Source organism: Emydura macquarii, unplaced genomic scaffold (genome assembly GCF_026122565.2).
Source record: "Emydura macquarii macquarii isolate MOO-44397 ecotype Brisbane River unplaced genomic scaffold, CSIRO-AGI_Emac_v2 contig_2768, whole genome shotgun sequence".
Taxonomy (NCBI): domain Eukaryota; kingdom Metazoa; phylum Chordata; order Testudines; family Chelidae; genus Emydura; species Emydura macquarii.
In genome coordinates this window covers 51,879,374-51,904,292 of record NW_027132905.1, presented here as the reverse complement: position 1 = coordinate 51,904,292, position 24,919 = coordinate 51,879,374, and the positions used below count along the sequence as shown (strand labels likewise).

General features: G+C 56.0%; 1 protein-coding gene across 1 annotated transcript in view; it reads left to right on the top strand.

The window, feature by feature from the left end:
* The first annotated feature begins 5,759 nt into the window (after positions 1–5,759).
* The window catches only part of EPHB2 (EPH receptor B2), a 109,257-nt gene continuing 90,097 nt past the window's right edge, over positions 5,760–24,919 (top strand). Inside the window, exons 1-2 of the mRNA XM_067566271.1 lie at positions 5,760–5,819; positions 11,935–12,619. Of these exons, the coding sequence (XP_067422372.1) occupies positions 5,763–5,819; positions 11,935–12,619 (742 nt within the window). The 5' untranslated portion in view covers positions 5,760–5,762. The remainder of the gene's footprint in view (positions 5,820–11,934; positions 12,620–24,919) is intronic.

Genomic DNA, 24,919 nt, shown 5'->3' with positions numbered 1-24,919 from the left:
AATCACAGTGTAGATACAGAACCAGTAATAACAGTGTTATCTCAGCTGTGCCAGTGGGTAAATGCTGGCTCTTTGATGGCCACCTCTGTGTGAAACATGAGAGAGTCCCACGTCTGTCCCCTGGGGTTATTGTGGGCTGGGTCAGGGAAGCTGTTGGATCTAACAGAAGCCGTCTCTCTTGGACTCTTCTTGATATGGAACGTGCACCATTACTGACACGGCCCCACTGGCTACTGCTCGCCTAGTTCCATGGGCTGGCAAGGTTCTTCTGGAGTGTCTTTCCCTCTGCACTCTCTCTTGCCTGGCTCCTCCTTGTCCCCTCTACCCCCGGTGCTGGGACAGAGTAGGAAGAGGAGGCAGGGAAAGTGGGAGGCTTCACTTCCAGCAAAGGCTCCCCGAGAAGCACAGACGTTAGCGCTTCCTGGCAGATTTCCTGTGCTGCCCTGGAGAGCAGCCCTAGTCCAGTGAGCCCCTGGCTAGGTTTGCCAGACCAGGCCTTCCTGTGATGGGGGGAGCTAGAGCGAGGGGTTGCATGAGGCTGGGGAGGTAGGTTGGGAAGTGGGAATGGGGCCCCTGCGCTGGTGGTGCAGGCTCACTCCTGCTCCAGCATTTGGCTCCGCGTGAGCAGGCTATTGTATGAAGGAGGCAATCTCTGTTGGCTTCCTTTGGGAAAAATCCCAGAATGCATCTCCTTGTTAATGTACAACTAGCTAGTCTCGGGCATTCGGAGCTGGTCTAGCACAGCGCTGAAACGCTTGCAAAACTTCAAGCACATGGCTTTAAATGCTTTGCTGGATGGGGGCGTTCGTCTGGAGCTGCGTGGGCCTGAAGTCTGACGTGTCACTGCCCAGCCCTTTGGTAGCGAGAGAGGGTGGAGGAAAGGCGAGTTTCCCGGGCTACGTTTCGCGTTTAACTGCCGTCCCACTCCTAAACTCCTCAGCAGACTTGGCGCGTCGCTGAGAATGCACTCTTCACCTCGTGCGTGCGCTGTGCATGAGTGCCGAGGCTCATTGCTCATGCTAAGAAAGGGGTGTAATCCCTGCTCTGAGAGCAAACCTCGGTGCACCCTCGGCCACGGACTCTCTCCATCGCACCCCGTTGCATGGCACTGCCTGGGAGGCTCTCGTTAGGGTACAGGAGACATTTTCATCCCAACCCTGTTTTCAGGCAATTAGAGCTTGCTGCAAACAAGTCCCTTTTGGGCAGCGATTTCAAAGAAGGCCGCTCGCTAGTTACGATACGGCCTTTCTTGAAAGCATCAGACTTTCCCTGAACCCAGCCCCCTGGGTGGGCTTTGAAGTTTGTGGAAACTTGGTTTAGAAATAACACAGTTAAACATTTTTTTTCAGTTAATTTTAGCATAAAAGTTGAGTGCAACACAGAAAGAGACAGTGTAAAAACTGCACACACAGAGACCAAGAGCAAACCCAGCGACTCGTCGAGGCTAATGAGAGGACTTCTCTAAAGAAGAAGTCAGTGTCCGTATCGTCTCACTGGGAATCCATTTCAGCATGGCGTATGTACTGCAGTCACTAGGTGCGGTTCCAGTGGCAGCGCTGGGAGGTGTCTTCTCCCGGGCAGTAATCCAGCGCTGTGCACGGATTGCTCGCGCGCTCCTAGGAAAGGGATTGAGGAGAAGTGGACAAGAACAAAGCTTGAAATGTGAACTGGTGGGTGTATGGCAGTTCTCATCTGGTAACGCTTCCAGAGGCAAGTGGCATCTGGATCCCCCCCATGCAGCCCCGTTAGCGTAGCTGTCCCTTGTCGAGCCCTGTGGGTCTGGGCCCGCGCTGTGTCCCAGCCAGCGGAGCTGTCTGCCCCCCACACCCTCTCACTGGGGCCTGACTGAACCTGTGAGCGTGAGGCTGCGGCATCGTGGGCGTGCGCAATTCCACACTGCTAACCAGGAGTGGGGGAAGTGAGCACCACGCCAGCTGGCTCCCTCCAGTGTCCTGCCCTTAGAGACGGGCAGCCTCTGTCTTCCCCGCCAGGACCGCTGCCTCGGAAGGGGCTCAGCACACCGGCTCTCCTATCCCATTGTGTGTGCCGTGTGTGGATTGGCAGGACTCACACTGAGCGGCTTCGTGGCACAGGCCTCCAAGCACACCTGAGCCTGGCCTAGTCGCAAACACAAAGAAGCAAAAATCAAAGGGATGCTGTGTAGTAAAAAAAAATAAATAAAAAAAAAAAAATCCCTGACGGAAAGGCTGAGATGAAAGCCCTGGGACGTGTGTCATCCCGCACCGCAGCAACCCCGTCTCCACTGGAGGAAATCCAGTCCCTCCCTGCTGTTGCCATGCACAGCCCTTTGCGGTGGAATGGGGGCGGGGGGCCCAGGAATGGGACAGCCCTTGCCCAAGCACAGCTCTGTGTGGCAGGGTGCAGGATGTGGGAGAGCCTGAGGGTGGGTATCTGCTGTTTCCCAGCTCCCCGCCTCCGCAGCCCACGGGGCTCTGTGAAGGGTCCTGGGTAGGCTGCAGCACCCTCTGAGCTCTGCCGAACCACAAAGTACTCCCGGTGGGACACGGGGTGGGGACAGCACCCAAACTGCTAACTCCAGTCTGGCTCTCACGTTGTCGGGTCTCTTCGAAGCTAGGGGCAGACAAGAGGGCTGAGTCATAGCTGACGTGAGAACCAGGGCCTCGGATTTCCCGAACTTTGCATCTACATTCTCAGCCAGGCTGTGTCATCAATGTGCTTTAATGCAGTGGAAAACACCCCCAGCCAGAGAACCCTATTACCAGAGCAACGTCCAGCACTCAGACGTCAGCGAATACCTGTGTTAAGGCAGCCTGTGCGGCCTGGCTCGGGCCCCCTTGTGCACGTGCATTATGATACAGTTTTGAATTACATGAGCACAGACCATTGTTTCCACAGGACCCTACCTCAGTCAGTGCCCAGGATGGATGGTGTTTGATGCGGGGTCCTAGACCCTGGTCACAGCCTACTAGTCAAACCCTGCTTTACAGAGAGAATGATTCATTTCCTCCTGGCCTTCCCTGCGGCGTTCTGCACTAGAACATCTGAGAGTTTCACAGACATTAATGAATCTGTTTTCACAGCACTCCTGTGGGAGATCGGGCCGGGGAGGGTTGTTATCCCTGTTTTACAGGTGGGGAACGGGGGCACGGAGAGATTAAGGTCAAAAGTATCCCTGAATTTTGGGTGCCCAATGTGAGACACGGACCGGATTTTTCAGACTCTAGCATAATGTGACACTTCGAGTCTTCAAAGCCCGGCTTCCCAAGACTTCAGTTGCAGCTGTGAGTGCAGTCCTGTCTCCTCGTCCTCGGCTTCATTCACTCTCCAGCTTCTGCAGCAAACGAGGCACGGGTCCTACGACAACAATTTCTTTCACTCCTCTGCCCTGATGTATCCTCATAGTGGAATCTCCTCTGCACTGAATGAGGCAGGGGTCCTGTAGAACAAATAACGTGATCCTGTAATTTAAGACTGTCTTGTAATGGATACAGGCAAAGGAGACACAGTGAGGTTGCACAGACAACCTTAATTCTGGTATTGCCTAACTTTTGAGTGCTTGGATTTTGCAGCCTCAACATTTTTTTTGCCAATGCATGGCCGTTCTTATGTTCACAGCTGCCCTGCCTCCCTGGCAGCGAGGAGGAGCAATTGTTACAAATGTCCTGCTCAGGCCCTGGCTCTCTGGCATGGAGCACAGTCAGCGGCTCTGTGGGGATGGTGTGGGCTGGTAGGAACACAGAAGCTGCCTGGGTATAGAGCGGGTTCATTGCAGCTGGAATCTTTGCTCGCCAATGCTGCCGGCCTCCAACAACTTTCTACTGAGCGTGTGCAAACTGAGATGTTCAGAGGCTCTAACTTTGCCAAATTTGAATGGGTTTTCATTGGAACAGAAAAAGGCACTTTCCTGAAGCTGAAGTGACCCCCTGTCAAATTCCGCATCCCTTCTCCAAATTGCGTGGGTATGATGTGAGGGCTTCTCAGCCAAACACTTCTTGCTGCTGGGGTATTTTTAACGTGGGCAAATCAACATATTTTTTGCTAACTTTGTTTTGAGAAATGGCTGGCCTGTTTTAGCTGAAACTTTCAAGATCATGCCAGCCTGAGGCAGACGCCTGGCAGGGAGGATGTCAGACTGAATGGTTACATTTGGGCATTGTTTTAAGAAAGTGGAAAAAGCATCTTCTAATGGCAAGTGTCCTGCAGCCTGAATGATCAGCATCGCTCCCTGCACTGTCTATAAAACCTGCTCTGTGTTTTATTCAGTCCTGACTGGCTGAAACATCATCTGGCCTAAAGTCTTTGGGTCCAAATGGCCTGGAAAATCAGCCTTCGAGTTAGTTTAACTCTTCATGTCGTTTAAATCCTGAAATCAGCGCGTTTCCCTTTGCAATTCAATGTGCTTTTCGGCAGCACTGCCAGCTGTTATTCTTACCCTGCAAAGCGGTGGCAAAACGTCGTATTCTTTTAAATGTGAGCAGTTCTCTAACTCGAGGTTAGCAGAGAAGCCTCTGTTCGCACGCGCTGGGCTGCAGCTCCTGCACTGCGGTTTCCAAGCTGCTGCCATGCATTTCATTATGATTCTATATTCTTAGAGGAGGAAACCCTGGCTGAGCTGGTGCCTGGAGGAGCAAATTTCACCCGTGGATGGTGTGAAATGGCTAAGCTACAGCCCCCCGATAGCTACAGGCTGTGGGAGAAGCCGGGTTGCAGGGCCATGCTCGGTGACGGACTGATGCCAGGGCCCTCTAAGGCAGAGCCTGAGCAGCAAGACGTCCCAGAGGACTCACGTGGCACTTGGGACGAATGCTGACCCTGTGCCAGGGCACTGCCCGCAGCAAATGGAGTGTTCCTCTACGCAGAGGGGCAGGGTGTGAGGAGACAGCACAATAATACTGCGGAGCCCAGCTCCTTCAGGGCTTCCTACACGCAGCTTAGCTCCTGTCTGGGGGCAATGCAGGCCCGGGTAGGAGTGGGGCAGGGGGAACGAATGCCAGGGGCCGTTCTAGCTATAGGTAGATTAGGCAGCTGCCTAGGGCAGGGCCGCAGATTTGTCCCAGCTGCCCCACTGTCATGACAGAGAGTGGCTAGGTCAAATCTGAGTGGCAGTGGGACTCCGAGTGCCAGGTCGCACCAGCACTCACTCGGGTTCGGCCCGGTTGCCCCTCCTTCGTGGACAGCTGCCGGAGGCCTATGAGGAGAGGGGCAGCACTCTGGAGTTTTGTCTAAGGTTGTCTGGAGTGGCCTCTGCCATACGAGGAGCAGCCCATTGTCAGCCTGTGGAAGGGAATGTGGAACGGCTCCTCGCGCCACTGGAGAATTCTCCCAGCCCCGCGGTCCTGTGGGAGGTCCCCGGTCCATGAGCGGGGCTTGGGGCCAAGAGGTTGAGCCAATGTCCGCTGAAGGCAAAGGGCACGCTCTCCAGGACTTTACTCCGTTCTGGGTGTGGCCCTAAATGAGCCTGGGCCCTCCTCCTTGTTGACAGCTAGCTGAATCCCGGCTCTGGAGGCACCCCTAGGCTCTGGAGTGGGTCATCTGTGGTATGTGAAAGGCAAAATGCTAACCGGGGGCAGACTGTGCTCTCCGCCCGGGACCCTAGCTGGTTTCTGCACCCATCGGCCTTTTAAGGCTCTTGCCCTGAGCCGGGGTTGTCTGGAAGCCGTCCCAGGGTGCGTGAATGGCTCTCCTGGTCCGGGTCCTGCTGTGCTGCTCACCCAGGCCTGCCTGATGAGGTTGCTCTCCCCTTGACGGCTCTCTTTTGTAATCTCCCCACAGAAACGCTGATGGACTCCACCACGGCGACGGCAGAGCTGGGCTGGACAGTGCATCCTCCCTCAGGGGTGAGTTCTCTCTTCTCGGGCCATGGGCCCCTTCCCTTCCTCCACGGGATTTAAGGGAACGGTGGTTTAGGACCCAGATTACAGACTGGGGACCAATTAGCAGTCCTAGATGTCAGTGTTCAATAAAAGAGATTCGCCGAAACGGGCTCAAAAACAAAAGGCAAAAGTGTCACCCCCCAAAATTCCTGGATTTTGAGGTTTTGGGGATCTTTGACAACGGGTAATATTTTAAAAAGCGTCTGTGTGATTCGGAGACGGATTCTCACTGGACACCACTGAGAGCCGGAACAGTGAACCCAACACACCTGCTGCTGGCCCGGGGCCTGCCGTGAACTGGCTGGGAATGGAAAGCGGAACAGGCCTGGCTTCTCGGGGATCAGCCATAGCAAGAAGAGCTCAGCTGCAGAAAGCGTGGCCGATGGGTTCCGCCTTCCCCCTTCCCACGAGGGGGAGCAGCATCTTCCCCTGCAGAGCAGAGGGGCGGGAGGGAGCCTCGCTGCTAGGCAACACCTGCTGCGTTCGCAGGGAATTAGCACCGAGCGAGCCATTCACTTTGGGCCAGTTCTGGCTGTGGTGACGCCTTGTTCCCGTCCAGCAATGGGAGCTTGCTGGAGGAGGTGCAGAGTCACACCTGAGCAAGGAGCTGAGCAGTTGGGTTTGTAAGTGGAGCAGATCCCCTGAAATGGGGTCCCTGTGAGCCAGATCCCGGGGCCCTTATTCAGACAAGCTCCATCTGACTCACATGGAGGTGGGACTCAGGACTCAGCTCTGTAAGCACGTGTGTAGCCTGGAGGTTGATGGGTCTCTTTGTTCTATGCTCTCCCATAACACAAAGATCCAGCTGAAGAAATAGAGAGAGAGGGCAGCCGGGGCTGGCCTGCCGGGGCTGAGCACCATGTATCCCCTCGCCCCTGCCTGGCAGCGGGGAGTAGCCCACGCTCGTTGCAGCTGGGGCAGCCGGGGCTGGGGTGAGGGGTTCTGAGAGGGGGATCCTGAAGCTGTGCACCCACCCCCTGAACAGCCCTGGGGCCAGGGTGACAGAAACAGCACGCCAAAGCACGGGTCCCTCGTCCATGTCCCCTTGCTCGGGGGAGGAGGCGTTTGTTGTCTTGTACCAGGAGCAAACTACAACACCCCCGTGCTGGCTGCTGGCTCGGCTGTCATGGCAGAGCTACAGAAAGCTCTCCTTCCTCGCCTCTCTCTGCCCAGCTGCTCCTGTGAGCTCACCCCCAGCAGTGCAAGGGGGAATCTTACTGCTCCTATTCCCCTGCTGGGCACCCGCTCCCAGTCACTGTCTAGCTCGGCCAAGGACTGTCACAGGGGCTGCCGGCACTGTGGGAGTTCAGCTGGTCCAGAAGCCTAAATTCTAAGCATTTAGCTCGGTGCAGGAAGTGCAGAGGGATGTAACAGGCACAGCCAGGAAAGCACTGCACTGTGACTGGGGAGAAGATCCAGATCTGAGAGGTTCTTATTTAACCACCCCAGCTGCCGGGGCAAGAACCCCTGCCACGCCCATCCCGAATTCCCCAGCTGGGTCGCTGAAGGTCTGGGGGCTGGCAGGATGGAGCATGACACTGTGGTTAAAGCACAGGATGGAAGGTGGGGGCGTGAGCTGAGTTCCATCTGCAGCTCTGCCACAGACTCTCTGTGCCGCCTGGGGAAAGGCGTCTCCCCTCTTGGTGCCTCAGCTCCCCGTCCGCACAGCCCTGCCCTGCCGCATGGCGCAGGAGGCTGCGTCACCAGGGAGGTGCTGCAGAAGGGCACAGTATCACAGCACGGCATCCACTGCGGTCACTGACTTGGCTCTCTGAGATGCTAGAGCTGAGCCCTGACACTCCTCGCTCTTCCCTCCCAGCTCAGGGCTCTGGGTGCCCTAGAACCAGGTATCTGGCCTGCAGCCACAGCTGGGGCTTCGCCGCACCCTCTAGGAGCCTCTCTAGGGATTCCTTCTGAAGGAGCAGACACCCCGCACTCTGGGCTCTCCAGCCCCATGTCCCCCTCCCCACCCCGAGCTCCGGTGATGGCCTGGGGAACACAAGAGGCACAGAGAGTTTTGGAGGAACCCCGCAGACGCAGGTGGCTTGGCTTCCCGCTGGCCTCTCTCGCCCCGACCCACTTCGCCCTAACCTGACTGCATGCGAGAGGGGCTGGGGATCGGGCCAGTACACTTCCCTGCAGAATCCACCTGTAACGTGAGGCACCAGGACGGTTCTCTTCTGGATGGTGATGCTGGGAGAGCCCTGTGTCACAGAGGCCAGGGAAGTTCCCTTCCATAGATTTCGTGACTGAATGTTCATTTGCTCCCCCCTTATCCCTCCTGGCCAGCCAGCGTCGCCAACAACCAGTGACCAAAACATGGGGCAAAACCTGCTGCCGTTTTCCATTGCAATGCAGACGATTGTGGGAAATAAAATGAAGATCAGGGTCCCCCCTGCCTGCCCAAGGGGTCTCCTGCTGCATCCCTTGCTGGAGAGGCAGATTTGTGGACAGTGCGAATAAGGAAAATTGGAACCATTTGAGGATTATGTGGCCACCTTTATGACAGTGCCTCTGCTGGGTAGTTAGCCCTTAATGTGCAGGGAGCGATCTCAGCGCATAGCACTGTAGGGTCTGAGTGTCTCCTGTGAGGCTTTTCACGAGCTGAGGGGCCAGGAGAATAGTGCAGGCGTGCTCTGGCTGCTCTCTGAGACTTGAATCCCTGCATTTCTGCCGGTGCTGGCTGTCAGCAGTGGAGGTGTTTGCTCTGGGTGTGATGAGAGGCACATGGGAAGCTCTGACTGCTGCCTTGTGCTGGGTAGTGCAGGCCGGTTTGCTAGGAGGGTTTTTGCTCAGCACATCAGGTTTCATGTCCATGGGAAACTGCTTGGCTTCTGCGTGAGCAGGTTTATAAAACGCCATTCCAGCCGGCTGGGATTTTGTCAACAGCGCCTACCACATTCCCCCTCTTGCTCCACTCCAAGCTGAATATGCTGCTTAGTATCTCCAGAGACACAGCCTGCCTCGTGCTGTTTCCCACCTGCGGCAGGAACCTGGCAGCCCTGGACACTGCTGCTTCCTGCTGCTACAATCCGTGATTTTATATCCATAACCTTTTATTTTATGTAAAGTAACGTTAGTGACGTTCTATTACACCAGTGTGGGTCTGGCTGTAGCGACTGCAGTCTTGAGTGCAACAGGGTTATCTCTGCCACTGGTGTCAGATCTAGAGTTCATGAGAACACATGAAAACCAAGGAAAGTAGCACCTGCAATCAAAAGAACAAGGTCTACTGCCTTTTATCGATTGTATTAAAGTTACCAGCACAGTTATGAATATCACACACACACACACACAGCATGTATAAATCCTAAATATATCTGTGCACCAATTCTAGCTGCCGGCATGCTCACATCCTCCTAGAGAGTGTCAGGGCCTGCTCGTGGAGTGGCCATCAGTAGAGGGATGGTTCCTGTTGGAGTTTTCCCGTAGGAAGCTCAGTTTTCCCCCTCTGGGAACCCTCTTTTTAGAATGTGATTTTGACTATCCCTGTGTTCTACACGTCTGCATGAAAGTGTCAGACCTCTTTTTCCTTATTGGTTTGGTGTCCCCAGAACTTGAGGTACCCCACTTTCTGTAGGTGGTGTCTAGTTCCTTTTGTTCTCATTAGCATTGACGCACAACCTCTATCCTGTGCTTAAGGCACATGTTAGAGAAAAATGTGCTTCTAGAGCCTTTCTGCAATCTACCATTCATTTTCCGGCCAATTTTTCGCAATTTCACCCCTTCGTACATCTCTTCCCATCATCTTACAGCATCAGGCTATTTTTCGGTCACTTACACCAGCATTTATCATCTCTAAGGCCTAAAATAGCTAAGCTAAAATCCTCCAGCCTCTAGGCCTTGTGTTTCAGCCCTCCTTACCCAGATACCTAATACATCATTATCACTTCTAAATACTGATCAGTCTTATGCTTCCACCATCCCACGGCTTATCTCCAGTTAGCATACAATGATTATATCTGACATGACATGTTCGTTAATCATAACACAACACACTCCGCGAATAATTACATGAAATCACTGGCTACATGCTAATTTCTGCCTGCCCCACGGGAAAGGTGCGGGCTGTAGGTGCTGTGGGAGGGGTGGGGCAAGCTCTGGATGCTGCACCTTTCCTGGCCGCCTGGGCGAAGCCGTGGGAGGAGCTCTGCTTTCTTGGGGAGGCGCGGTTGGTTGCTAAGGCCTCCTCCCAGCCAGTATCCCTCTCACATCTGTGCACGCCACAAATGAATGACTCTTGTGCCTAAGGTACATGGCAGGGCCCTGCCTCTGTCTGGGGGGGTAGCCGTTCATTCCCGCTCCAGCGTGTACTTGGTGCTGCTCGTGCCAAAGACAGGAGTGGTGGTGGGGCAGCCATGGAAACCGCCCCTGCGGGGTGAGATGAGGCAGTCCGTCGCAGTCGGGGTCTTGCCGTGTTACTGCCGTGCCTAGGCCCAGTCCTGGCCCAGGCCCCACGGAGCCAGGCGCTGTACAAACAGAGCAGTCCCTGACCGTCTAGTCGACCTTGGCGGGTATAAGTGAGGGAGGGGCCATGGGAGGTGGTGAAATTAGGGCCTGGGGGGTAGGAAGTAGCCATGGAACGGGAGGGATCCTCCCCACGACACACGCTAAATGTCCAGAGAGGTGATTTTCTGGCAGGTTTGTTCCACGTCTGATGCGAGGTGAGTTTGTGGTTCTCAGCCGAGGGGCTAGTGCCCAGGGTGTCTCTGCACAGACCGTCCCACCGCAGGGGCACTGGCTCCTTTCCTTGCTGGCATCCTCAGGACAGAGGCCCCGAAATGAGTGGGCCCCGGGACTGAGCTCCCCTCTGATCTCAGAGGGGCCCCTTTGCCTCGGCATGGTGCTCCCCCGGAGCAGAGGCAGCGTGGGGGAGCGGGGCTGCCCCCACTGCTCATGCTGCCGCTGCTCTGCAGCTAACCCGATGGTCTAATCGGCAGCTTCCACTAGCGCTGAGGTCCCTGGCCTCTCGGCCAAGGTCCAGCCTCGAAAGGGATTTTCCCTCCACGTTAGGAAATCCGGTGGAACGTCTGCCCCATCTGTAGCCACAGTGGGAATACGTCTGTGAAAGGCATCGGGATTCCAGACCGCGAGGCCCTGCCCTTAACAGGCCCCTGCATGCAGGGTAGCCTGCTGGAGAGGACCCCGGTAAAGGCATGGCTGCTCACAGCTGGGATTCATGTCCTGGGCCCAGCCCCACCACACACACCCCAGCTGCCTGCACACCCCACCCCTGCAGAGTGTCAGTCCCAGGGCATTAGCTGTTCCACCTCCTGGGAGCTGAGCCTGGCGCTGGGCAGCAAACCCCCATTCACAAACCAGAGCAGCTCCCTGCTGAGTAGGCGGAGGTCGTGTGGCAGCCCAGGGGCTAAGTGTTTAATGAGGGTTTCTGCTGCATTTCAAGCAGGCTAAAGGAGACCCGTCAAGGAGTTTGGAGCGAATTGTTCTCCTTCAGCGCCTTAAAATGGGTCTAATCTGGATCGCCAATGCTCTCTGCAATGTGTGTGAACCCCGCCCCGGAGAAATCAAAACTCCAGTCCCTGTTTGTATGTCTGTAGTCACCAGGGGTGAGAGCCCTTCTCACAGAGGCACAGGCTGTGCTAGACACGGGGAGGTACTTTACTGCCCCTTGAAGAGTCTCCTCTGCCAATCAGAGCATGTATCTCCCATTAATGCCAGTGGAAACAAAGTCCCCCCCCTCCTCGGGGGTACAGAGCTCCCCAGCCAGCGTGGTGCTTTGTCCAGTCCCAGCAGTGAGGGCTCCACGTATCCTTTGGCTGCTCCCTCCCCAGCTTCCCCCATCACTGCATCAGCCATTCCCAGCACCTGCCTGCCTAGCACACCAGGTGGGCACGGAGCGTGTGAGGGGTGGGCACTGGCTCAGGGTGTACGCTGGGCATCTCACACAGGTGCAGCTGCACCTCGGCAGAGCACGAGTGTAGGTACGATTCACCCTGGTGCAGTGCGGTTTGCACCCATGCAGCTGACCCCACATTGAAGGGGATCAGGGGGCTGATGTGCTGACTGCCAGGGAATGTAAATGCAGGGCAGCCCGTGACTCTCTGTGTCCCCTCTGCAGTGGGAAGAGGTGAGCGGATACGACGAGAACATGAACACGATCCGGACGTACCAGGTGTGCAACGTCTTTGAGTCCAGCCAGAACAACTGGCTGCGGACCAAGTACATCCGCAGGAGAGGAGCTCACCGCATCCACGTGGAGATGAAGTTTTCCGTCCGGGACTGCAGCAGCATCCCCAACGTTCCCGGCTCCTGCAAGGAGACCTTTAACCTCTACTACTACGAATCTGACTTCGACTCGGCCACCAAGACCTTTCCCAACTGGATGGAGAACCCCTGGACCAAGGTGGACACCATTGCGGCGGACGAGAGCTTCTCCCAGGTGGACCTGGGTGGCCGGGTGATGAAGATCAACACTGAGGTGCGCAGCTTCGGTCCGGTCTCCAAGAACGGATTCTACCTGGCATTCCAGGACTACGGGGGCTGCATGTCCTTAATCGCCGTCAGGGTCTTCTACCGCAAGTGCCCCCGCGTGGTGCAGAACGGGGCCGTGTTTCAGGAGACGCTCTCGGGAGCAGAGAGCACGTCTCTGGTGGCAGCCAGGGGCTCGTGCATTGCCAACGCCGAGGAGGTGGACGTCCCCATCAAGCTGTACTGCAACGGGGACGGGGAGTGGCTGGTGCCCATCGGACGGTGCATGTGCAAGGCTGGCTACGAACTGGTGGAGAACGGGACCGTCTGCAGAGGTAACCATTTCTCTTTGCTTTGGTTCAGACGCTGTGTCCTCAGCATGGGAGCCGGTGGTTGCGCTAGGCAGGGCACATGGGGGACAGAGCCTTGGAGGTGCCTCAACATGATGCTTCTCCTGCAGGCAGAGGGAGGTTGGCTGGCCCAGATTTTCTTACATCCCGTTAGCAGACACGCCCTGTGCAGCGACTTTGTCCCGTCCCTGCGGTGGCAGCGAGCCTGAGTGCATCACGTATCCTTTGGCTGCTCCCCCCCAGCTGCCTGCTCCATTCCCAGCCCCTGCCTGCCGGGCTGTGGTTCTCCGGCAAACTCTCCAGGGCCAGGATTCGGAGGAGATGTTGGGGGCCTTGCTTCCTGGCAGCGGAGATGGGCTGGAGAACCGAGGCTCTCTGGGCATTACTCAGTGTGGGTAATGAGGATTTGTGGCTTTACTCTGCTGCTCTGCCGATCCGACAGTGACCTCCCCGGCCAGAGATGGGAACAATGGGGAGAACAGCCCGGACAAAGGCTTTAGGGAACTCACACCCTGCCTCGATCAACAGATGGGCAGTGCCGTGAGGGCTGCAGTCACGTGTGTGCGGCTATTCGCTGCCCCTCTGCCTGCACGAGGCAGCACGCTCCAGTCCCTTGCATTCGCTGTACAGGCTCTGCAGGATCTCTGAGAGCCGGCCACTGGCTGATCTCCACACACCTCTCTCTGTCGTGTGCTGGTTTCCCATCACTACACTGAATCCTGTTCAGAGCAGAAAGCAGAGCCTGTTTGGGCTGCCTGTCCACGGGCCTGGGTGCTCGGGAACACCTGCTCCTAGCTAAGCTTCTGCTCTGACGTGTGCGCTCCCGTATTTCTGAGCAAGCGTGACCATCTGTGCCCATCCCTGGGTGCCCATGGGTCTACACGGTGACCAGGCTGACCCACCCTGGCACACCCGAGCCGTTTGAGGGACACACACACACACACACACACACACACACACACACACACACACACACACACACACACACACACACACACACACACACACACACACACACACACACACACACACACACACACACACACACACACACACACACACACACACACACACAAACACGTGGCATGTTCCATCTTCAGTCCCCGTCTCGTTCATGCTGATCTCCCAGCCAGTCTGCCCAGGCCGCACCTCACCTTGGAAGAGACCATGCTGGAGGAAACCCCCGATTGGCTCGGGGGTGCTGGCGTTGCGTGATTGCAGCACCTGTGGGTACGAGACCCAAGGAGGCCAGCAGCCCTTCACTTTGCAGGGCTCCGCCGGCAGCTGGGTTACGGTGGCCAGTCAGAACAGGTGGCGCAAGGATGGGTGGGCAGAGCCCCTCCCGACGGCAGCAGGGTCTGAAGGGGAATCCGTTCCTAGGGAGAATTGTGGTCCAAACAGGGAACACTTTTACTCTGTGACACGACGTCCTGAACTTCAGAGCAGTGTGTAGCAGAGGCACTGCTAGGCGTGGCTGGAATGCAATCCGCTCACTTCCGGGGGAGGGGAGGGGGTCTTCCAGGAATGAGTGACTTTCACTTGTTCCCCCTCCCCTTGACACCTGGCCTTCCACCGCCTCTCCCTAGCTCCACTGCCCCCCATCCCATCGGTCCCACTCACCCTCATGGTGCCTTTGGAATACAGTGGAATGATCAGCCATGACTTCCACTGGGGTTTGCTGCGGGCTCTGCCCTCTACCCCCTCCACAGTCGGGGGGGGTGGCAGGAAATGCCCAGAAATGGGCGCAGGTGGGTCACCTTGGCCTTCCCAATGACCAGATAAATCCTGGGTCTTGCTGCTCCTGGCTCCTTCTAACGGCCCCTGACTCACGCACGGCAGGTAGGGATGGGGGCAGGCCGGGTGTGCGCTGACGCCTGGCTGGCGGCTGGCGTCAGAGATTCAGTTCTTGTTGTTTGCTGCTTTTCTGCTGTAGCAGATTCAGTGTGAGTCACAGTCTTTCGGTTCTGTCAGCTGTGGTCATCGAAGGGCCCAGAGATCTGGGGGCTGGTTCTCTGGTTAGCCACTGGGTACGTGTCTGGATTCAGTCATAAATGTTAATGGGAACAGTCTACACACTTGTCCTCAGGGCAGAACCACCCTTGGTCTGGCATGGTTGGCAAAGGCCTGCAGGGGATGGCCTGGGGGGAACTCGGCTGGAAAAGCAGCGGGGGCTGCCGTTGAGGACTGAGACTGTGTGTGGAGCCCAGACCCAGAGTAGCTGGGTGGGCAGCTACCGGGCAGCGTGAGGGGCTTTGGTGGAGGAGCAGAGGTACAGGGGAAGCATACGAAGTGTCCCTGTACTGTGCTCCAGCTGGCTGCTTTAGTGACCCGGCGCAACCACAGAGGGTCACCCCAGTGTGAGCGCCTTTGTCTGTTTCCGCCAGCTCATTCAGAGTGCTGCCTTCGGCCCAGCCGTTGAGTACAAGTCACAGTGCTGACGTAATGTGCTTAGACTTCTGTAAGGCGTGTGACTTGGTACCGCAGGACACTTTGATCTGAAAACTAGCAAGATGTAAGATTAGCATGGCACGCACTGTGTGGATTAAAAGGTGTCTACCTGACAGGTCTCAAAATGTAATTGGAAGTGGGGAATCGTCATGCAACAGGTGTGTTTCTGGGCCCTCTGCTGCTTAACACTTTTATCAGTGATCTGGAAGAAAATATAAAATCCTCACTGATAGTTTGCAGATGACCCAAAAAATTGGGGGGGGGGGATGTTAAATAATGAAGAGGCCAAGTCACTGATTCAGAGTGATCGGGATTTGCTTGGTAAATTAGGCTCAAGCAAATGGTATGCGTTCTAATATGGCTAACTGTAAATGTCTACATGGAGGAGCAAAGCGTGCAGGCCATGCTTACACGAGGAGGGATTCCACCCTGGCAAACAGTGTCTCTGACAAAGATTTTAAGGGAGGTGGGTCATCAGCTGAACGTGAGCTGCCAGAGTGACACAGTGGCCACAAGGGTTAATGGGATCCGGGGGTGCATAAACAGGGGAATCTCGCGTAGGAGCAGAGAGGTTCTTTTCCCTGTGTTTGGCACTGCTGTGACTGCTGCTGGAATCCTGTGTCCAGTTCCGGTATCAGGAAGGATGTTGATAAACTGGAGCGGGTTCAGAGAAGAGCCAAGAGAATGATTAAAGGATTGGAAAACCTGCCTTCTAGTGACAGACTCCAGGAGCAAAATCTACATAAGCCTAACAAAACCAGTGAAGAGGTGACTTGATGACAGTCTGTAAGTAGCTACATGGGGAACAAATATTTAATACTGGGGTCGTCGGTGTAGCAGAGAAAGGCATAACATGACCCAAAGACTGGAAGTTTGAAGCTAGACCAATACAGACGGGAAATAAAGCGTACATTTTTTACAGCGATGGTAATTAGCTACTGGAACAATTTACCAGGGGTTGTGGTGGATTTTCCATTACTGACAATATTGAAATGCAGCTCGGACGTTTTTCTCACAGAATTGTTCTAGGAGTGACTTTGGGGAAGGTCTCTAGCCTGTGTTATACATGAGAGCTGGCTAGACGGTCATTGTGGGCCCTTCTGGCCTTGGACTCGATGAATGTATGATCACTAGTGTAGCAGTCGCTATGAAAGGAATGTGTCGCAGGGCTGTGTCGACGGGACAGACTGACGTACAAAGAGAGCAGAGCCTGGAGACGCTGCTCTGCAGTCCAGTATTCCTGTTAGAAAAGGGACGGTCAGGGGAATTCATCCCTGCCCCAGCCCTAGGCCAGGGAGAAGGCAATTATGCCTCCTGCTCCGGGGCTCGTCTCAGTCCTGGTGCAGGCTCGGGCAGCCATTGATGGGCCATTGTAGCGCTGCAGAATCTCTAGGATGTCCTAACTTTCCAGCCGGTCCCCTCCTGCCTGCTCTCTGCCCGTCCTGCTACGCCCCACGCAGGGTGTCCCTGCAGACAGTATCCCTGGCGGCATGCAGCTGGCAGATAGCCTGTTTGTTTGTGCTGTTTATACACAAAGGGGCTGCAGGGCACAGTGACTGGGGCACAACGTCTCTGTGATACTGTCTGTGCACCTGGAGAAATGTGGCTTTTCTCTCCCTCTCCTGCACGTCCCTGTCCTTGCCCTCTCCTACCCACATTCAGGCTACTCTGCACTTAACAGTTAGAGCGACCCTAGCTATGTGCCATGCTTAGGTCGACCGAACCCTCGGTATAGAGGTGGCTAGGACAACAGAAGGATTCTTCTGTCAACTTAGCCACCATTTCTTGGGGCGGTAGATTACCTACATCGAGGGAAAACCCCCTTCTGTTGATGTAGGAAGTGTCTGCACTCCAGTCATACCGCTGCAGCGGCTGTAGAGTAGATACGTCCCAGGGTAAGCCCGGTGCCTGCTCAGGGACTGCTGGAAAGGGAATGCTTCTCTGGCCGACTCCAGGACGATGTGTGATGGAAGTAGCCCTGGTGTTAACAAGCTGCAGCTCAGAGCCAGGCCAGGGTGAAGTTGGGCGAAGGGAAAGTGGCAATCAGGTTTGAGAGAGAAGTGGAGTTTGGCAGCTGTTAATATACCGACAAGGGGACTCGCATCTCCAGCAGCCAGAAGCAGGACGGGGGGTGGGGGAGAAGGAGCCAGGGAAGCTGCCGAGATAACAGGAGGGAGAAAGAAACGCGTGAGAGCCTGTGAGAAGGAATGAAAAGAGCCGGCACAGCCAGGGGCCCCGGATTGGTTCCTGGGCAGACATAGTCATTGAAATATTTCATCCCAGCCAACAGAGCCTTCCCTTGTGCAAGCTAAATATAAAAATCCCATTAGGGCCCCGATAGCATCTTGGCAATGGGTGTCGAGTCAGAGTTCCTCCGAGATCAATTATAGATATGGCAGCGGGGTGCGTGACGGGAAAGGCGCATCCTAATGCGCTCACTGGGGCAAGGGGGCGCGTCTGCTCCCAGCCTCCCAGTGGAGACGGGAAGGGACAGAGAAGGGGCAAGCCTTAAAGTCCCTGAATCTCTGAGGCAACGGAAGGGATGGGCTGGCCTGGGGTCAGAACGGGCCCTTTTGGGTCTGCGTCATCAGCCTCCATCTTCGAGCAGGAAAGGCCGGCCCCTGGGGCACCCTGGGGCAGGCGCTGTGTGGGGCCACCATAGGCGCCCGCACACCCCAGTGCAGGGGCCAGGCAAGCGTGGTGCAGGGCCAGAGCAGAGCAATGGGGAGAGTCTCGGGGTCTCCAGGCAGTGGGGTGACCCCTGGGGAGGGGGCTTCACCCCCTGTGCGGCACTGCGAGTCCTTTCGACGTTGTCACACACGCCACGCGGTCAGAATCGACAGGCTCCCACGAAATGTTTCCGACGGGACGCGGTGGCGTCGGCGCTGGCCCAAATAGCTCCCCCCAGCCAGCGGTGCCGGCGCCTTGGGGCAGGGGCTGGCTTGGGCTGCTCCGGCCTGGCTTGGGCTGCTCCAGACTAGCCCGTCGGGTGCCTGGGCTCCCACCTGCAGGACTCAGGCAGCTGATGGAGTGGCGTGGCAGCAACAGGCCGTGGCCCAGTCTGAGCGGGCAGAGAGGAGAGGAAGGAATTTGAAAGTGCTCTAGAAAGAGAGTGAACGGAGGAGGGGGGAAGAGAGAGGGAGAGCCGGGCTGCCTCTTCCCTTTGTTTTCCTAGCAGCAGGATTTGGGAGTCCAGTGATTCAGCAGCTGTTTCCACAGCCCGCGCTGCGTGTGTGGCTCTGAACTCCCTGCGCTCGTTAATCACACGGAGGCCTGCAGTCCAGGCTTCGTGGGGTAGTTGGCTCAAGAACTGCGCCACGGCAAGGGGGGGAGGTCCCTCGGCCGGGGCGCCACGCTGGCAGAGGCAGCATGGTGGGACTCCGGGACAGGACGAGGGAGGGGCTGGAGCTGGAAGGTGTTTGGGGAAGGTGCCAGGCCAGACGGCCCAGCTTTGGGTTCCCACAGCTTCTCAGGCGGGCTGGGCTCTTGGAAAGCCCAGAGAGAATGGGAGCAGGAGAGGGGCCCCCACGGGGAGAGAATGCGTTTGCAGGGGTAGTAACCATCCCTGCGAGGGACTGAGACCCGGGACTGCCCCGTCCCCACGGGGCTGAATGGAGTAGCCTGTGGGCAGGGTAACGTTTGCCCTAGACACCAGTGGGAGCAGGGGCCCAGCATGGCTTGCTCTCTGTGGAGACAGGCTTGGTTTTTAAACTGGCCCACTGACAGAAAGGCCGGGAGGGGGGGCGGGGGGCGTGAGGTGGGAGGGATGCAACGTGGTGGGGCTTTGGGAAGGAAGGGAATAGGGTTCCAGGGGTGGAGATGGAGGCCGAGGCGTATGGCCCCCTGCGGAGGGGAAGGGGGCTGTAAGACCTCACGGGAAGCTGAGGATGGAGGGGCCTGAAGGAAGGGTGCTGAGAAGAAGAGGAGGAGGGGTCCGTGGCTGTGGTCAGTGGCTGTGTGTGTGACATGGTGTCCCCCGGGTGGGAGGTTGTGTGTGTCAGGCTGCGCTGGCCTGGGAGCCTCTGTCTGCCTGGTGTCCCTGTCTCAGCTCTCTTCCCTGACAGAGCCCCCGTGGATACCGCGGGATACAGGACCCCTTCCCTCCTGCCTGACAACACGCCAGAGCCTTTCCCAGGAATCCCAGGCGCCCAGGCAGAGTGCAGGGCAGAGGAGAGAGCCCGCAGGCCTTTGCTGTGGCTGTCGCCTGCTGCAGGCCTCACCCTTCTGCAGGGTCCTGTGGGGCGCCTGTGGAGCGCTGGGTCTGCGAATGAATGGACGTGGGAGCCTCCACGCCTGCCTGCAAAAGCGTGCTCCTGAGAGAGCTGGGCGGTGCAGCTGGCCCTGCCCTTAGTCACCCCTGAAGGGTGGAGGTCTGTAGGGAGAGCTGCCTCCCTGTGGGGCACAGCTCAGCCCTGCCGTCCCCTTCCTCTTGGCAGACCCATCGTTGGGCCCTCCCAGCAGGGGAGAGGGAAAGGGGAGCTTCTTGCTGGCACAATGAAAGCGCCTTTGGTTCCCAGCCTGCCTGGTTTATAGGGATCTGGGGAGCTGTGTCTCCCCTTCCTTCCCACCCAGACTCCAGCCTTATCCTTGTCCCATCCTGGAGCAGCCCAGCCCAGAGCACGAACTCGTACATGTGGCTGGCAGGTTTACTCATGTTTCCAGAGGTGGAAGGAAGTCTGGGCCCCTTTCCAACAGCAAAACACAAGCAAATAAAAGCTGGCCTTCAGTGTGAAGTACTATCAGATGGCCCGCGCGGCCTGCACGGCACCCAGCCCGCAGAGGCGGGGCGCTCTGCTTGCCTGAGCTCTTCTGGAGGTTGCATGCCGAGTTATTAAAAGGCCCCAAACGCTGCTGTAAAGAGCTGGGGAAGTGGCTGGCTTTCTCTGCTGGGCTTTTCTTCTGGGTCATACAATGCAAACCTGCTCCAGGCAGCGCACACGAGATATTTATTGAGGAAGTTCATGCATCTCACAGCTAAAGCTCGGCTAAGCTTGCAGTCATGGCACAAAAGGATTTGGGAGCAGTTAACAATTCTGTGTGGTTAAGAGATTTTCATTTCCCTGGGCCCTGCTACCCAGTCGCACAGGGCCCCACAGGGGCAGACGGAGTGAGCAACCGCGCTTCTCTCCTCTCCCCAGGCCCCGTCGCTTCCCTGCTTCTTTCCCTTGTGTTTGCCAGAGTCTCATTAACATGCTGCATCCGAACCCGCCTCCCCCGGCCTTCCCTCCTGAGACACTCCCTCCTGGCTTCTCCTTCTTCCTCACTTTCTCCTCCTCTCCTTCTCTGCCTCTGCAGATTTTCCCCCTGCCCCGTCCCTTTGTCTGCACTGCCTCCCCGCCCCACGCAGTGTGCTAGGCACATCTCAGTCTCTGCCTCTCTCGTTCATTGGCTCTGTGCTGGGATGGCAGAGGCAGAGCTGCTTCTGTGCCCTCTGCTAGCTCTGTTTCTGCCAGGCTCTAACACCAAGCACTCCTTTGACAGTGGTGTCTCTCTGCCTGCTCACGAAGGCCCAGAGAGGCTTATGGCTAAAGGCTAAAGCCAGGGTGCTAGGTCGGAAGCAGCTGCACATATACCCCCAATGGCATGAGCCGTGCAGGGTCCCTTGGCCTCCCCTTTGGGTTACATGGCGCGTCTGGGTTTATGTAACGACTTTAATAGGCCTGGCGTTTCCATTCACCAGAGACATGCTCGTTGGGGCAGGGACTGTCCTGGTGCACAGTGCCTAGCCCAGTGGGGTCCCCGCCCAGCACCACTGCAATAACCATCCTGGCCCCTAATGGGGCGTTCCCCTCGAGTTCAGTAGGGCTAGAATTTCACCCACGATCCACCAGCTGTTTCCATGGCTCTCCGAGGAAGGCAGAGAAGACCCGATTTACTGTCCCGGGTGGCGCTAGTACTCTGGGGTCAGATGTGGGCTCCCAGACGGAGAGCATTACGTGTGGGGCAGGCCTCGCTCCCTGCAGCGTCATGGCAGAACTGTGTTCTTTGACCCCCTGACTGGACTGCCTGAGCCATTAGCTGCTTAGCCGGACACCGGCCCGTGGTGTTCGCTGCGTGGCTGCGGCTCTGCATTACGGCCCCATTCACCTGGCTGGCCCACACGGGCACAAGATGCTGTGTCCGGCTCCACGGCGGCTGTTGCCTCCCCGCGGGCTGCGTGCAGCACGTTCTGTCCGTGCACGAGGCTCCCAGTGCCATTGTGGGGGAGGGATGCCGCCGTGAAAGGGAGAGCTTTGCTCTCACGTCGGTGTGAACATCCCGACACGTGCCTGACGTGCCCAGGGACCCGAGATGCTGCTGAGTACAGCTGTGCGCGCCTGCGACACAGAGGGCCCTGGGCAGATTTGTATCACTTTGCCTTCCGGCTTCTGTGGAGCCAGGCTGTGCTCCAGAATGGGACTCCAGGGTATTTTTACATGGGATGCTAATGGCGTTGGGACATGGAAAACAGTCGCCGTGCAGAGGTAGTGATGTGCGCTGCGGACTAGCTGTGTCCTGTGTGTGTGTGTGTGTGTGTGTGTGTGTGTGTCAGGGAGGGGTACGTATTAGCCATGTTCGAGCGTGGTCCAGTCTGGGGGGGGGGGTGGGGGTGTATTTATGGCTACGTGACTCCCGGCGTGTGCTGGTTCTGGGGCTCTGGGGCTGCTGGACGCTTCTGCTGTGGGTCCCATTCTCTGGGCTCCCCCCCTTTGTCTCTGCAGGCAGAATGCCGCTTCTTTCTTTCCTCCTCTTTCATTCTTTTCCCTCCTGTTTCTCGCTGACCCCTGCGTGTTGTGAATCCAATTAGAACCGCGATGGGGATCACAGCTGCACAGCATCAGGCTGTTAACCACACTGAGCATGCTCAGGGCCGCCGAGCCACGGGAGGTGCCGGCCTGTTCTGCTTGTAATTCTGGGCCAGCACTCCGGCTCCTGGCGATGGGCAGGGGGCTGGGGGAGGGCCAGACACATGAGTCAGGTGGCATACGTCCCCTGTAAATTCAGCTCCCGGCCGAGCCTGCAGTGGAGATGGTCGTGAATAGGGAGTGTGCTCCCCCAGGCTCCCACCGAGGGAATGGTGCAGGTCGCCCCTTGCACGCACGGTGGGCTCTGGTGGGCGAGGGGAGGATCCGCTTCCCTGGAGAGGCTTGGCCCTTGCTGCCTTGCCTTTAGGCCGGGCGGTAGAGAGGCTGCTCAGTGAGGAGCACAGCATTCTCGTGAGCAGAGGCTCTTCTCCAGCGGTCAGGCTGGTCTTCCCAAACGGCCGGGGGAAGCAGGGACCCTGCAGGGAATGGCTCTGTCAGTTTGCCTTCCAGACACAGCATGTGGTCCGAGATTTTCCACCAAGGGCTTGTCTACAGGGGGAAATGGACCGCAACAGCTATTCCGGAGTACCTCCCCGTGTGCACACTGACTCTGGAACACTTACGGCGCTGTACAGCCCTGCCCATCGTCCTGATGAGTTCTGCAGAGAGCTCCTTTTGTTCTAGCACCCCTACGCTCTGCCCTCCTCCTGTTGTGTCACACGCAGAGAAACCAGGGCCTGGAAATCAAACCCAGAACAGCCGCCGTACAGTCCCTGGGAAAGAAACAGTGTGACCATGAAGATGGTTAGAGCCTCTGGGTGCCGTGCTCTGGGATCTGCCACTGAGTGTCTGACCTTGGACAAATGGTTTAACTGCTCAGCTTCCCATCTGTAAAATGGAGAGTATAATGCTTCCCAGACACGGGGGGGAGGGCTGGCTTGTTGTAAGTAACCGCTGCGCTCAAGCACTCTCAGCTCCTCAGGTGGAAGGGGCAATGTGAAACCCCACAGCTTGGCTCGTTCCCCAAAGTAGCTGATTTTACGGTGTGCTCGTGGGGGAAGTGGCTCCGTCGATGACTATGTGGTGCTGCCCCTGGTAGCTCAAAGGAGAGGTCTCCGTGGTAAGGCTCAAGGGAGCCCATTCTGTCACTTCCAGCAATGAAGGAAGGAGCACAGCCAAGAAAGTGGACTGAAGTAAAAACAAATCAAGGAGGGTTCGTTTCTACCCATCTAAGCCAGGTGCTGGAGAATACAGCACAAGGGACAGCCCAAGATGTTAAAAGATAGGTGCACTGCTTAAATGTTTGCAATCCCAGCCTTCTCTAACTTCTCTCTAGTCTGCAAAAGAGAAGAGTGAGGGGGGATTTGATAGCGGCCTTTAACTACCTGAAAGGGGGTTCTAGGGAGGATGGGGCTAGGCTGTTCTCGGTGGTGGCAGATGACAGAACAAGGAGCAACGGTCTCAAGTTGCAGGGAGGGAGGTCTAGGTTGGACATTAGGAAAAAGTTTTTTACTAGGAGGGTGGTGAAGCACTGGAATGGGTTACCTAGGGAGGTGGTGGAATCTCCATCCTTAGAGGTTTTTAAGCTGCGGCTTGACAAAGCCCTGGTTGGGATGATATAGCAGAGGTTAGTCCTGCTTTGAGCAGGGGGTTGGACTAGATGACCTCCTGAGGTCCCTTCCAACTCTAATATTCTATGATTCTATGATTCTATGATTCTAACAGGAGTCAGAGGGAATGGGGCAGGCGTGTGCTAGTGATGGATGTCACAGTTCATGGCAGATGCACCCGTATTTCCCTTCCGTGGTCCACCAAGAACACACATTCCAGTCCCTGGCTCCTCAGCCATCACCCCTCATGGGCATAGACCCACGTCTCTCTCCCCTCTTCACCTGGGTTTTTCCAAGCTACACCATAAGAACTGCCATACTGGGTCAGACCAATGGTCCATGTAGTCCAGTATCTTCTCTCCAGCAGAGGTCGTGCCAGAGCTTCAGAGACAGTGTATAGAACAGGGCAATTCTGGAGAGATCCACCCTTTCTTCAGCTTCTGACTTCTGGCAGCCAAAGGTTTAGGGTCACCTGTGATTGTGTCCCTGACCGCCTTGGCTAATAGCCATTGATGGACCTGTCCTCCGTGAATTTATGTAGTTCTTTTTTGAATCCAGTTATACTTTTGGCCTTCACAACATCCTGTGACAATGAGTTCCACAGGTTAATTGTGCATTGTGTGAAAAAGTACTTCCTCTTCTTTGGGGTTTGCCCCTTACCCCTGGTTTTTGTATTGTGGGAAAGGTAAATAACATCTCTCTATTCACTACAAAAACCATTGACTATTGTGTTCAGGTCTGGTCACCACATCTCAATGACTCATCTAGGAGAGTTTTTTGTAGTGAATAGAGAAATGTTATTTACCTTTCTGTACACTATTTCCATGCCAGTCATGATTTTATAGCCCTCTGTCATATATCCCCCCTTATTCGTCTCTTTTCTAACTGAACAGCCCAATTTTTTAGTCTCTCCTCAATGAATCATTGAGATGGAGTGACCAGAACTCCACAATGACTCCAAGATCTTTCTTGAGTGGCAACAGCTAACTTAGAACGCACCATTACATTTGTGTAATTGGGATTTTTTTTTCCAGTGTGCATTATTTTGCACTTACCAATGTTGTATGTCATCTGCCGTTTTGTTGCCCAGTCACCCAGTTTTGTGAGATCCCCTTTGTAACTCTTCACAGTCAGCTTTAACTATCTTGAATTATTTTGTAGCATTTGCAAACTTTGCCACTTCACTGTTCACTCCCTTTTCCAGGTCATTAATGAATATGTTGAGTAGCACAGGTCTCAGTACAGATCCTTGGGGGACCCCACTGTTTACCTCTCTCTATTGTGAAAACTGACCACTTATTCATTTCTTTGTTTCCTGTCTTTTAACCAGTTAGTTACTGATCCATGAGAGGGCCATCTTGTTATTCCATGAATACTTAGTTTCCTTAAAAGCCTTTGGTGAGGGACCTTGTCAAAGACTTTCTGAAAGTCCAAGTGCACTA